This window comes from Plectropomus leopardus, chromosome 5, assembly GCF_008729295.1.
Source record: "Plectropomus leopardus isolate mb chromosome 5, YSFRI_Pleo_2.0, whole genome shotgun sequence".
NCBI lineage: Eukaryota > Metazoa > Chordata > Actinopteri > Perciformes > Serranidae > Plectropomus > Plectropomus leopardus.
The window spans coordinates 20073795-20086298 of record NC_056467.1 but is presented as its reverse complement, the minus strand read 5'-3'; the positions used below and the strand labels follow the sequence as shown (position 1 = coordinate 20086298).

The 12504-nt window shown below is 39.0% G+C and overlaps 2 protein-coding genes across 2 annotated transcripts; one reads left to right on the top strand and one right to left on the bottom strand.

Annotated features, from left to right (window-relative positions):
- Positions 1 to 757: 757 nt before the first annotated feature.
- Positions 758 to 7201, bottom strand: bud23 (BUD23 rRNA methyltransferase and ribosome maturation factor). Its single transcript, XM_042486838.1, has 12 exons — positions 7039 to 7201; positions 6706 to 6743; positions 5699 to 5794; positions 5381 to 5463; positions 4005 to 4101; positions 3782 to 3878; positions 3625 to 3675; positions 3460 to 3545; positions 3177 to 3222; positions 3008 to 3069; positions 1347 to 1436; positions 758 to 1148 (listed from the first exon to the last, which is right to left on the bottom strand). Exons 1-12 carry the CDS (start codon positions 7084 to 7086, stop codon positions 1094 to 1096), a joined length of 849 nt encoding a protein of 282 aa, XP_042342772.1. The 5' UTR covers positions 7087 to 7201; the 3' UTR covers positions 758 to 1093.
- Positions 7202 to 8109: 908 nt separating this feature from the next.
- On the top strand, positions 8110 to 9617 carry dnajc30b (DnaJ (Hsp40) homolog, subfamily C, member 30b). The gene has a single exon (XM_042486935.1). It carries the CDS (start codon positions 8127 to 8129, stop codon positions 9252 to 9254), a length of 1128 nt encoding a protein of 375 aa, XP_042342869.1. The 5' UTR covers positions 8110 to 8126; the 3' UTR covers positions 9255 to 9617.
- Positions 9618 to 12504: the final 2887 nt, after the last annotated feature.

The following is a 12504-nucleotide window of genomic DNA, read 5'->3' as shown; positions in this document are numbered from 1 at the left end:
TTTGAATATAATACACCAGCAACTTGGAAATGTGTCTAACATATAGAACTGCATAATAAAACATAGTTACGTTTGGTTGGTTTTCTTTATTTTTTAAGGTACCCGACATGTCCATGACATGTTTTATACTCACCCAAAACTTTCTTAATCCTTCATTGTATTGTTTTGTTTTCTTAATAGAGACCAGTTATAGTTACTTTATCATTTAAAAAAAAAGTCTACATTTTGATTTTATTATTATTAACTTGCCTTTATTTAATTTTGTGTATGATCTTTTAATTCTTTTTTGTCTTATATTGTATGGTATTGTAATGTATAGCAGTATAAAAGTGCTATACAAATATAGTTTATTATGAGTGTACTATTTTGATAACATTATATATAAACCATCAAACTTGTAAAAAAAAAGACATTTCCAAAAATTATTTTAGTGATAGTTGCAGCAGAATCTGTCATTTTTTTCCTTTTGAAAGTTAATTTAGTTCCATTTTACCCTTAGGAGTGAGGCCCTTTTTCAACATGACTCCCCGCTCTTTGTACCCTCCATTAACGTAATGAACTGCCAGTTTATTCAGGACCATCTGGTCATGTGTTGTATTTTGTATATACCATATCACTATAACACGGTGTTTTTTGGTAACATAGGATTGTGAAAGTGCAGACTTCATAAATGCATGTAGGTCGTTAGACAGCAAACCTAAAACAAATCTCTTCTTTTTTGTCAATGGCTCATGAGAGATAGAAGCTGTGATATTTGATAATTTATAAAAAATTGTTTTAATTCGATAACGTTTGTTCTGTCTCTTTTGTAGGCAGTACAGACACCTGTCTATGTGCTCAGTATCTTCCAGCCAACATTAACATGGAGAGTGCAATCTTACCTCCATCTGTGAGAAACAAACTGCCAAACACTCCACCAAATGTAAAAATGATTGGCCATATTAGCATTTTGCTCCTGCATCTTCATCCACTTGAATTAAAGAGTTGGCAAAATTAAGTCCAAACACTCTACACTGGGGGGGGGGGGGGGGGGTTGTTGTGAGCGGGCTGGTACAGATGACCGCTAATGAAGGCACAGCTGCATGAGTCAGAGCTAGAAATGAGGTCTTCTCTGACGTCCAGTGTATTTTGTGTCAGCTCGAACCTCCCTGCAGGCCGACAAACACACAGCAGAGAGAGAATGGGCGTCAGCAGGTGTTAAAGAATGCAGCTCATCAGAGACGATTCAATTAAAGCTAAACTTAAGTACATTCCTTTACTTAGTGCATTTCTATTTCAGCACAAGATAATTAATTAAGCCAAATGATTCGTCCTGAAACACTTTTAAGACACAGTCTTGTACATACCGTCCCTGCCTTCTCCTCCTCTCCTTCTTCTCTAAGATCCAGTCTCGTCCCTTCTTCCCTGATTTCCCCTTCATGTTCTTGAACCGGCATCTTCACAGAGACAAAATAGGGCAGATTAGCTTAGTTGAAGTGCACCTTTTGCTATTTCTTTTTGATAAACCACATCTTTGAAGCAAAATGTTTCAAACAGTTTCTTTGGCGACGCTCACATTACAGGGCTCAGTTACAATTTTTTCCCCAGATCTGATTTTCTGTCTAGACTGGCCACATGTTTGAGGTGACGCATATCTGCCCTGAAACACCTCACACACATAAGGTCACACACACATGCACAAGGAACATTTGCGAGACAAAGGCACAAAGCACATAGCTGTGCAAATAATCATTTAGAAGATGAATCGACGAGAAGACGAAGGAATGAAAAAGCCATAACGAATAGCTCTGATAGCCGCTATTGCTGGTAGCAGGAACAGTTCAGGCAAAAGTTGAGGACGTCCTACATTGCAATATCTGTCGGCATCTAAGGACAACACTGTCACAGCAGGACTCAAACTGTATGTAAGAGTCTGGCAGTCGGCCTCTAGTGACTGGGGCAGCTGTACGGCTACAGCAGCCTTCTGTAGTTTCAACTGTACTGTGAGCTATCTATGCCTGTGCAGTGAAGCGTGACATGGGAAAAAAAACATGAACGTATGGGAAATACACAAAAAGTTCTGATATAACTGTATTCACAGCAGCCGCATAGCCAGTGATCAAATATGTATAAGATTTACATCACATATGAAAGTGGCCCAGATTTCTGCACCCATGCTGTTCTGAAAAACATAAGATCTGTGATACATGAGAACAAAAAAAAATGGATTCAGGCCACATTTGCTTGTAATGTGAGCGTAGCTTTTGTGTAGCCAGGAGGAGCAACTTGAACACTGCGATGTAAAAGGGAGGAAAAGCTGCCTGGCAGGGTTTTAAGTCAGACAGGACAATGACCCTTCTGAGATTTCTGTCGGTCTTTCGGCTTCATCAAAAGCAGGTATGACTGAACCTGCACTTAAGAAGGCCCAGACCTGTTCTTAGATGGCTGTTTTAAATAAAATAAAAGAATCAATAATTAAACACAGATTATCCTTTTCAGAGCAAAGCAGAGCTGCAACTGAAAATGTCCTCGATTAATTGTTGCATCTATAAAAAGAAAACGGTAAAAAACAGGGATTGCAATTTCACAATAGAAGAGTCACTTGCATTACCCAGCTCACAGTCCAAAACCCAGAAGAAATTCAGTACACTATCACAGAAGATGAAGAAAAGCAGCAAAAACTCATATTTGAGATGCTGATGCCAGCAAATAATAGGCATTAAAAAGTAAGGAATCAAGTACTTAAAAAACAATTAATAATAAACAATTAACTATTATATATGGGCATTAAATTCCACACTATCTACAGGAGCCTTACATGCTAATTTAAAAAAAAAAAATGTTTTAACAATTTTCATTCAACGTTCAGATAGCCTCAGGGTGCATCTCATCACACTGCATCTCTTTAAATAAAAACATACCAACAAACAAATAACTGGTGACTTAAACGAACTCTGTCACTTACAACCGTGCAGACAGTTTCATCAAACTATAATAATCAATGTCTGCCTGCTGTGAATATCTTTACCTTTGTCCTGAATATTGGACCTGGTTGGAAACGCCTCTGTCTGACGTTTCTGATCCCAGTCCCTGGAAAGAACAAAAACAGATCACACAATGATCACAATAAAGCTAAACTCAAACACAGAAATCCAAAATGTTCACTAAATCTAGCTCCTTTCTCTCTCATTTCTTACTTTGGGAAGAACACCCGTCACTCCAGCAAACAGACACAGGAAGAACCTGGAAACAAACAAGATGTGTCTGTGTGTGAGTAAACCAGGCCGACCATTTATTGCGCAGTAATTCATCACGAGGATAATGTGACAAACAGTCGAGTCAATACGAATGTCATCATGCTCTAATTAGCCTAGTGTTGTACACTGCTGCTCATTTTACAGGTCATTAAAGAGGAATCAGTTGCAGAAGCCTGCAGCTGAAAATGTCTAAATAAAAATCCAGCATTTGAAAGGTACTGACTTTTTGGCTTTGCTGCTGTTGGGGTAATCCACCACCATGCCTCCACCGAAGCCTGCCCTCATGGCCTGTGTCGTGATCAGCTCAAGCTTTAAAACAGGGAAGAAGGTTAGTAAAGGAATCTGGAGGAAAATTATGAATTAAATTTCACCATGCATGTTATTTCACCTGTTCTGAGTTTTCTGGATAAAGCTGGAAAACCGCACGTGAGCCTCTTGACTGAAAAACAAACAGCGAGAAGTTAGCAAATGTGTTCATCAGAGAACATGGTCTCTAGATTTTTACATTTTTGTCGCAGAAGTCAAAATAAGTGATAAAACCTCACCAGACAAGAGTAGAGAGTACTGAAGAAGGTGTAGAGTCTCTTAGGAGGACTATGTGACCTCTTGTCTGCATTACAGAGCCACTGCAGAGCCGAGATACTGACAGGGAATAACGCAAAACGTAAATGACAAACTGAGACAGAAATGATTTTAAATTAAAATCTAAATTCTTCTTGTTTTTTTTGTTTTTTAATAAAAGTATGTTTTCTTTCTTCTTTTCTTCACCTGATGCAGCCATCGAAGGTGCCGGGTCGAAATGGCATCCCCTGTCCCATGTCCCCCAATAAAAGGTCTCCCTCTACTTCTCTGTCCATTGCAACATCTGTCACAGGGAAGATGGAATTTGATAAATGTAAACCACATTTTATCTTCTTTTAAAATATGTGCATAATAATGTGCATAAAAATAAATAAAGGAGAAATTATACAGCGATTGTGCCCAACAGTTAAAATGTCACCCAGAGTGATAAGACAAAAACCTCTTTGTAAAAAGTGCATAAAAAGACGATGGTTAATTTTTTTTATACTTGGCATGTACAACCAGGGTCCCTACAGATTACGGTAACTAAGGTTTAAGACTTTTTAATGCCACTCAGAATTTAAGACCAATTTTACTATAACCAAAACTGAAGAAAACAAAACAAAAAAATGAAACAACATCAATTACTGGTAAATACCTGTTGTTTGTTGGCAAGTTTTCGTGGTGATTTTGTGTTTCTTGCTCCACGTGAGGGACTCCACAGCCTTGATATCCATTGTGCCGAGTTTGAAAAACTTTTTCGCATAAATACACCGAGCCTTATACGCAATGCCAGTACAAATCAAATCCCACTTTTCACTCTTTTTTTGGATTTCTTTGCAAAGGGCCATGGGTCAGAATCCAACCCAGGCTGGTGCAAAGGACTCAGCAGGTGTGGGGTGCACATTCTCCCAGGAGCGAGAGCCCCCCCTGGTTTAGGACATTTTAATACCACCAAGGCCTTACTTTTAGATAAATGAACTTGTTTAAGGCTTTTAAAGGATCCGCAGGAACTCTGTATGGTGAAGTCCTATGACTTATCATTAGACTTAATATAAATATAAACATATATTGCCTCGATGAGGGCAGAGAAACTGAAAATGCACCTCACTGTGTATTCTTTAAGTTATTTATTACTATGAAAAGCCAAGCTAAATGCCTGGGCCTGTATTCTTTTAACGCACAACATATTTGTCTTATTATACGTTTTCCTCCTCTGGCTGGTCAACCTCAAATTTCAAGAGAATAGGAGCAGCTGGGAGATTTTGGAAAGACATTCTACTTCCAGCACAATATTGTAGGAAAAACTGGTGATGTTTTCAAGCATTATTGATATTAAGACGTGAAATCATCATCAGTGATAACAACATGACAACAGAGCAGGTAGATGTAGCTTTTCCACAGTCTGACTTTTTTAAAAAGTCCTGTCATTTCACTCTTACTTTAAAGACAACATGTAAACTATAACACATAACAATAACCACAATCCTGGATGATATGTAGTTTAAAAAAAAAAGAAGATATTATACTGACATAACATCCAGCTCTTGCTTTAAGACGAAATACAACAGCGTCAAACTAACCTAACATTGCGGTGCTGATGTCAACTCCAACCCAGTAGTGTCCCTCTTCTGACAGGTAGTCTCCACTGAGACCAGAGCCACACCTGAGAGACAGAGGACAGGCTGTCACCTGAGTACTTTACACCACTAACACACAAGATAACTGTATCTTTCTGGATTTTGCAGTGGTTCATTTAAAAAAAAATAAGATGAAGTGAGTCTCAAACACTGCAAGACTTTGAGAGTGCTTTCAACACTAGCGACATAAGTCTTTATTTGACACAACAAAATATATTGTTCTTTAAGGAACTGCATGTTAACACTGTCACTGTCACTCACCCCACATCTAGCAGGAAGCATGGTTGTCCCTCTGGCAGGCTTAAAAGCTCTACAGCTCTCTCTGACATCTGGGTCTGGATTTCAATCATCCGAGAGCTGTGAAGCAACAAAACACAGATTTCAGTTACAGTGTAATGTGTGACTTCTGGCAATGGAAAGAAACATTTTTAACCTTTAAATGCAGCAAAGCGCCATCAGATTTGACATCAGATTGAGTAAACTTTAAGTAAACTTTAAGCCAGATTCTACCACCTAAGAAGTAACTATCACTCTTCCGCAAGTTTGCAGAATCAGGGACAGGGACTTCTGCATCTTCCGCTTTATCAGAAGGGGCAGAGCCAACCTCGAACAAAATTCTGAATATTGATATACCAATGACTTTAAAGAGTGCCACCATGGCTTTCACCGTGAAAGAGCGTATTTTGTCTGCAACTGTGTATAAGCTGGTAAAGCATGACTTTTGAACTTTGAATTTTACTACCACACAAGACTGGATAAAAACAAGTTAAAAAAAATAAACATAGCAAGGATTTTGCATAGGAGGTAAGAAACCTAAGAGGGACTTATAATGAAAACCTCCCCTCTGGAATTTACAATCTGTTCAATTACTAAAGGTATTTCTCCCCTTAACATGCCAACATAACAGACAAAAAAGTAGTTAAAATAGTCATAAATGAAACACACACATAACACATAAACACAACGAATACATCAACTATGGCACAGGTGTTTTTTCAAGTTAAGACTTAAATATTGATGGAAAAGTTTTAATTAAGCGTGTCACCACTCACGCATTTCAGGTGGCAAGTTTTCCGAGCACAACAATGTATTGCAACGAAATGACCAATATTATTCACTTCATCTGTCACTGACTGTGGCTGATCGGTGTAGACACGTGCTGCTCACTATTGCAGAAAATACGCATTTGTTTACACTCTTGTGTTTTTCTCCAAACATTGCGACCACAGTGACAGGAATAAAGTAATGCACAAATAACAGAGACTCACTTCTGAGAGTATTTCTTGGCCTCTTCTTCATTGTAGAACTGCGGGGATGAGAGCACAACAGATTAACTCAAATGAATCAATTAAACAGTTCACACAACTCCACTGAAACCTATCATATGTTATCACTGCAAACTAGAAAACAAACGAAAGAGAAACCCTTAGTGGTTAACCTATCGTCCTGTCAAAATGTATAAAATTCTCTGTTAAAATGCTGGTATTTTATATCTGAGAGCCGCCGGGGAAAACTTTAAATGTCCAAACTGCTCCTGCTAACACATACAACACTAGCGTTAGCCTCGAAGCTAAAAACCTACGATAAAAAGCGTCACTGACCACTTCTGGAGGAGCTGAGTGTTCAGGCCGTCGACAGCTGGAGGCCATGGTTGTCCCTGTGTGTGTCGGTATCTGAAGATAAATTATAAATGTATAAAATCAGCTCAAAAACAAGCTAATTGTTGTGTTAGCCGACTGTCCACACGTGAAGAACAATGACGTCACACGCAGGCAACGTAAAAAGCGCTTCTTCGTCAACTTATAGAAGCAGCACACGCGCTTATATCGCCGCCTGCTGTTCACCGAGGTAAGTATTAAATACATAATGTATTGTTTATGCGAAATAAGGCATAATTATTGAATATTTTTCTTACATAAACTCATTCTTTATTTATACAATCAATAAATACAAATATAAAAAAAACACATATTGGTATTGCTTCTGTCCAAAATTACAAAATAACCCAAGCAGTAGTAATTAATAAAATAAAATAAAAAAAATAAACAAATTACATAAAACAAAAGTAAGTATTTAAGAAAATGAGATGCAAATAAAACACAGAGAATTTTTTGATGACATAAAAATTACATATTTTTTTAAGTAGTCATTTCATTAAAAAAATATATGTACTCTGCTGTTTAGCACCACCCCCTCCACTCTAATAAATAAGGAACAGTCCCTTAGTTGAGAGATGAACTTATTTAATTCAATTCTAACCACGTTAGTGGGGATTTCTGATTTTTTTTTAATTTACATAATTAAATGTGACGTTAACACATAATTTTTATTATATTGGCCATTTCAGACATTTCCTTTGAGAAGTAAACCCTTGAATTTCTCGGATATTATTACAAAATCTGCCTTAATTGCGCTCAAAATTGAACCTACTTCCAAAAAAAAAAAATTTATATTGACTCTATTTTTTATAAGTGACTGAAATACCAAATGATAGTCTTTAGAAAATGTCTGTGACAGTATATTATTACTAAAAACCGGATCTTAAAAGTTTATTACATTCGTGCAACATGATTGGTCAGTTGTAATAAGTACTTCCTGTAAACAAAGATTCTGATTGGTTCCTTGGTGTGTGACGTACCCGGATGCTGCATGTGTTTTCCGGCTTGCTCGCCGCTGTGTTCTCGGTAAAATGGCAGAGGTCGGTCAGAGGCTGGGCAGCGGAGGCTACCGGCTGTCAGCCTTCAGACACAGCCAGGGTCGAGCGGTGAGCACCGGAGACAGTCCCGGATCTCTGCTGTTTAACCGCACATTCACTAACAGACGATTTAAAGAGCAATCAACGCGGCATCCACATGAAGTTCAGCCAAGAAGCAGAGCAACACGGCGCAGACCGGAGAAACTTTTACGAGTGAGATCAAGTGAAACTTTGCGTTGTACCACATGTTTGGATCTGGATTCATCCCGTTTTTTCAGTGAGAGCCTGCAACACACAGCAGCCCTGTACCTCTCAGCGAGACTGCAGCCTCTCCTGCAGGAGCAGCTGCTGCATGGCAGGATGTCACCCTGGACCAGAGGAGCTGTTTCCACCCATCCTGACACCTTCAGGTTCCCTCAGCAGCTGCGAGCTTTCTGCACTGTCCTCTTCATGCTGGCAGAGCAGAGATCAGAGAGGCCGAAACTACATCCTGATGCCCTACAAGCGAGAAGAAGCTACAGCTGGAGGAGTGACAGCAGCTCTAAAAATGCTCCTCCACTCTACAGAAGCAGGACGTCTTACTATGACCTCCTCAAAGTGTCCCCCGGTGCCACTCAGTCTCAGATCAAGACGGCCTACTACAAGCAGTCCTTCATCTACCACCCTGATAAAAACCCGGGGAACACGGAGGCCAGCCAGCGCTTCTCTGAGATCAGCGAGGCTTACACAGTGCTGGGAAACATCAGCCTGAGGAGGAAGTACGACCGTGGGATTCTGAGCAGGTCTGACGTTCAAAGTGCAGGGAGACCGTCCTCCAAGGAGACCACGAGCAGATCCACGGGATCCCCACATCAGCACCAGCAGCAGCAGCAGCATCAACACAGAGCCAGGCAGTTCTCCCAAACTGGGGGGAAGCCCATGTTTGATTTTGACGCCTTTTACCAGGCTCACTACGGGGAGCAGCTGCAGAGGGAGAGGGACCTGAGAGCCAGGAAACAGTACGTTGAGGAGCAGAAGAAGAAGAATCTTGGCAGGTGGAGAGAGGCTCGGCTGATGGAGATGACTGTGGCGATGCTGCTGGCCATGGCAGGCCTACTCTTATTCAGTCTCAGGAAGCCCTGAAATAGATGCAGCGACCTGGCGTGACCCCGTGTGGTTGAATGTTTGGACCCTGAGGCAGTTGGAGATAAGACGGGGGGGTGGTGCTACCTCAGACTGTTTTGCAAGAGTTGCACAGTTTCAGACCTAAAGATGACTGTTTTTAGTGTGTGGAGTGAACATAGTGTTGATATAAAGTTCCACCTCACAAGCCGATTGTATCACGAGAGCAACTGAACATACTCATATTCTTAATTTATTCATGTCTGAACTCTGAAAAGCATAAACATACATTACACACACAAGGGCTGGGTGTCGGTACTCAATACCTCAAAGGCAGGGATGCTAAACTGGCTTCGCTCGGGGGCCACTTTTCAAAATAGCCAGAGGACAGACGCAGCCGCACCACACTGGTCAGGTGTACGCAGGGGCGTTTCTAGAAAACTGCCATTCCGGTAATGAAAATACTTAAAAACTATTTAAAAGTTCATCAATGTATTACGTGGTACTAGATCAATGCACAGACAAGTGTTCTCACTGATAACCGATCCAGCATTTTAGGCATTATCAGAAGCATTTCTGATAATGATGTTGGTATCGGAACAACTCTGCCATAAAGAATAATTCAACCAGTTGTGAAGTTTCTGTGTAAACACATATTTATTCACTCTCTACATCAAAGCTGAAGCCAAACAGCCTTTTTTGGCAGCTCTAATTCAATTCTGTTCATCAAAATACTGCACAAGGATGGAAAATTTAAATGTAGCCAATCATGATGAACAACGCACAATCCCTCTACCTTTCCTTACGCACTGGATCTGTAATGTAGAATATAACTTTGAAGAGCGAAATTTTAAGATTATTAGAAATTCAGTATGCTTTTTCACCTTTTCTCAGGTGTTAAAAGTGTGTATGTACTGTTCATACAAGATGACTCGTGTTATATTGTTCATTGTGGTTTAAAGAAGCTGTATTAAACAACTATAACAAAACCATTTGATTGCTTTGTCTTATTTTAGTTTTATTTATCAAAGATTGTAGTAAAAATTTTATGTTGTAATTACCCAGCATTTTTCCTGCTGCAGTCTTATAAGACCTGACCTCTAGAGGGCATCTGAGCACCTCAAAATGATCTGTGGGTGACAGCTTGAGGCCTGAGGGTGAGTGAGTTTAAACTGTGTGGGAATTATATTTATGCATGTTAGAGCTGCTGCTGCTGCTGACAGTTTATCTGTTTATTTCCCATAAGATGCTGCAAATTAAAAACACCTACTAGTAAAAATTGCAATAAATGGTCTTAACAAAACAAGATCATTTATTTTCCTTATGAATGGTTAACTGAAATCATTGAATAAAGTGATGCTTAAAAAAGTGCATATATATTTTGTATTGTCTTTGACACCACAACTTAAAATATCCTCAGTTTCCGAAGTATTTCCTCTCAACAACTCCTGAGATGAATATTCTGTGAACACAATCAATAAGACAAAAGCTTATTATACCATTATAGAATAAATTAGAAAAGTATTTTCCTTATTTATTTTCTGGTGACACGCTGTGTTCAGCCCCTACGAAATGTAAAAAATCATTTATTTAAACAAACGGTGGTGGGTTCAACACCCTGTTCTGTTACACAGGTGACTGCCTCCTAACACTGCAGAGTTTATTCAGTTTAATTCAATGAGGCTTTATTGGTGTAGGAAAACGTATCTCTACGTAGCCAAAGGAAGTTTGAAATAAGGACAAAAAATCGATTTACATTAAGAACAGAAATAATAGACTCTGGTTTATAGAGGCTGTGCATTGCTGCTGCCTGGGCACACCTCTGAGAAAACATAGCTCAAAGCCTGTTTCACACCGTTTCACCCCAATTTTAGGAAACATATCATTCAACCTGGAAAACACAGCAAAACATTGCACACAGTTTTGAGACTGAACTTGCCCTCACATCCACCGTCCACTCCAAAGTAAAAGGTACAAGTCTTTCATATGACAATTTAAAATGTGTAAGTATATGATGTTTATGTCAAACACAGTTAAAACACAAATATAGACAATAACAACATGACAAATAGACTGAAACCTGCCTTGTGCTTCCTTCCTTCCTCATTGTCAGCCATGCGTGTAAAAAGGGGGTGTGGCTCCCTGCAGTCCATTTTAGATGATGTGGAATACTGTGATTGGTTTACAGACATGTCATTAAATAGGCTTGTGCATTTGGGTGAATTCTGATAGAAATCATAGATCTAGACATTATAGAAAAGTTTTGTTCATTGGAGTGGATAGAAATAGAAGATCTTATTGGGTTATAAACACCAAGCCTGGAAAATGTCTCAGATTAATTAAAAAGTCAAACTGAGGTGATTTCAACAAGTTAAACATTCGAAACTATGACCTTTGAAACTGGTGTACTTGTGGTCATATAAAGTATGAACTGTACGTATAACTCAAAGTGTGTTTGCACCGGACCCTAATTATGGAACATAGGCTAGCTCTCTTTTATTGAATATGAACTGAAACAAAAGAAAACCACACATCACGCCACACACTTCTGTTATTAATTCAGATGAATATATAGAGGTTAGACTCTGCATCACTTTAAATAACCCATTTTACCAGGTTATTTCTTTGTAACACTTCAGCTCTTGATTTTTCTGAACCTTTAATCTCAAACATTTAAGGTCGCGCCCACAGATTGTGACATTTATGAGTGAATAACTGCAGAAAATGTGCAATCGTTTCTTCACATTTTATTCACAGAAATATAAAGTAGTATGTCAAGTACATCACTTTGTACAAAATTGCACAGACTCTTCAAAACTCCGTCAGACAACAGAAAATTTAGCTTTTAAGAAGTGTTAAGAAAATAAAAGGGAGGCATGAGCAATCTGTGATATGTTAGATGGACTCTTGCAACAGACGGCTTCCACTGAGGATGTTTCATCAAAAAGAATCAATCAATTGTACATAAATAAGACTCGATAGGAAAAAAGTCATTTACAACAGCTGAGGAATAAATATGTTTTAAAAAATAGGATTCAGATTGGCACATGAACTGCTCCGTCCACTCCTCGGCTGAAGTTTAAATTTCACCTTTGAAGCTAAATGGCCGTGCTTGAAAAGACAGACATAGACTCTTGATATGTTTGTTCAAAGTGAACAAAAGTTTTGCATATGTTTGAAATACAGTAGCTGAAAGGTTCCCGCTTTCCTGTTCATGTTTTAAGATGTGTCTAACATGCCCAAAAAATAAAGTTTGACATTTTAAGAGGTA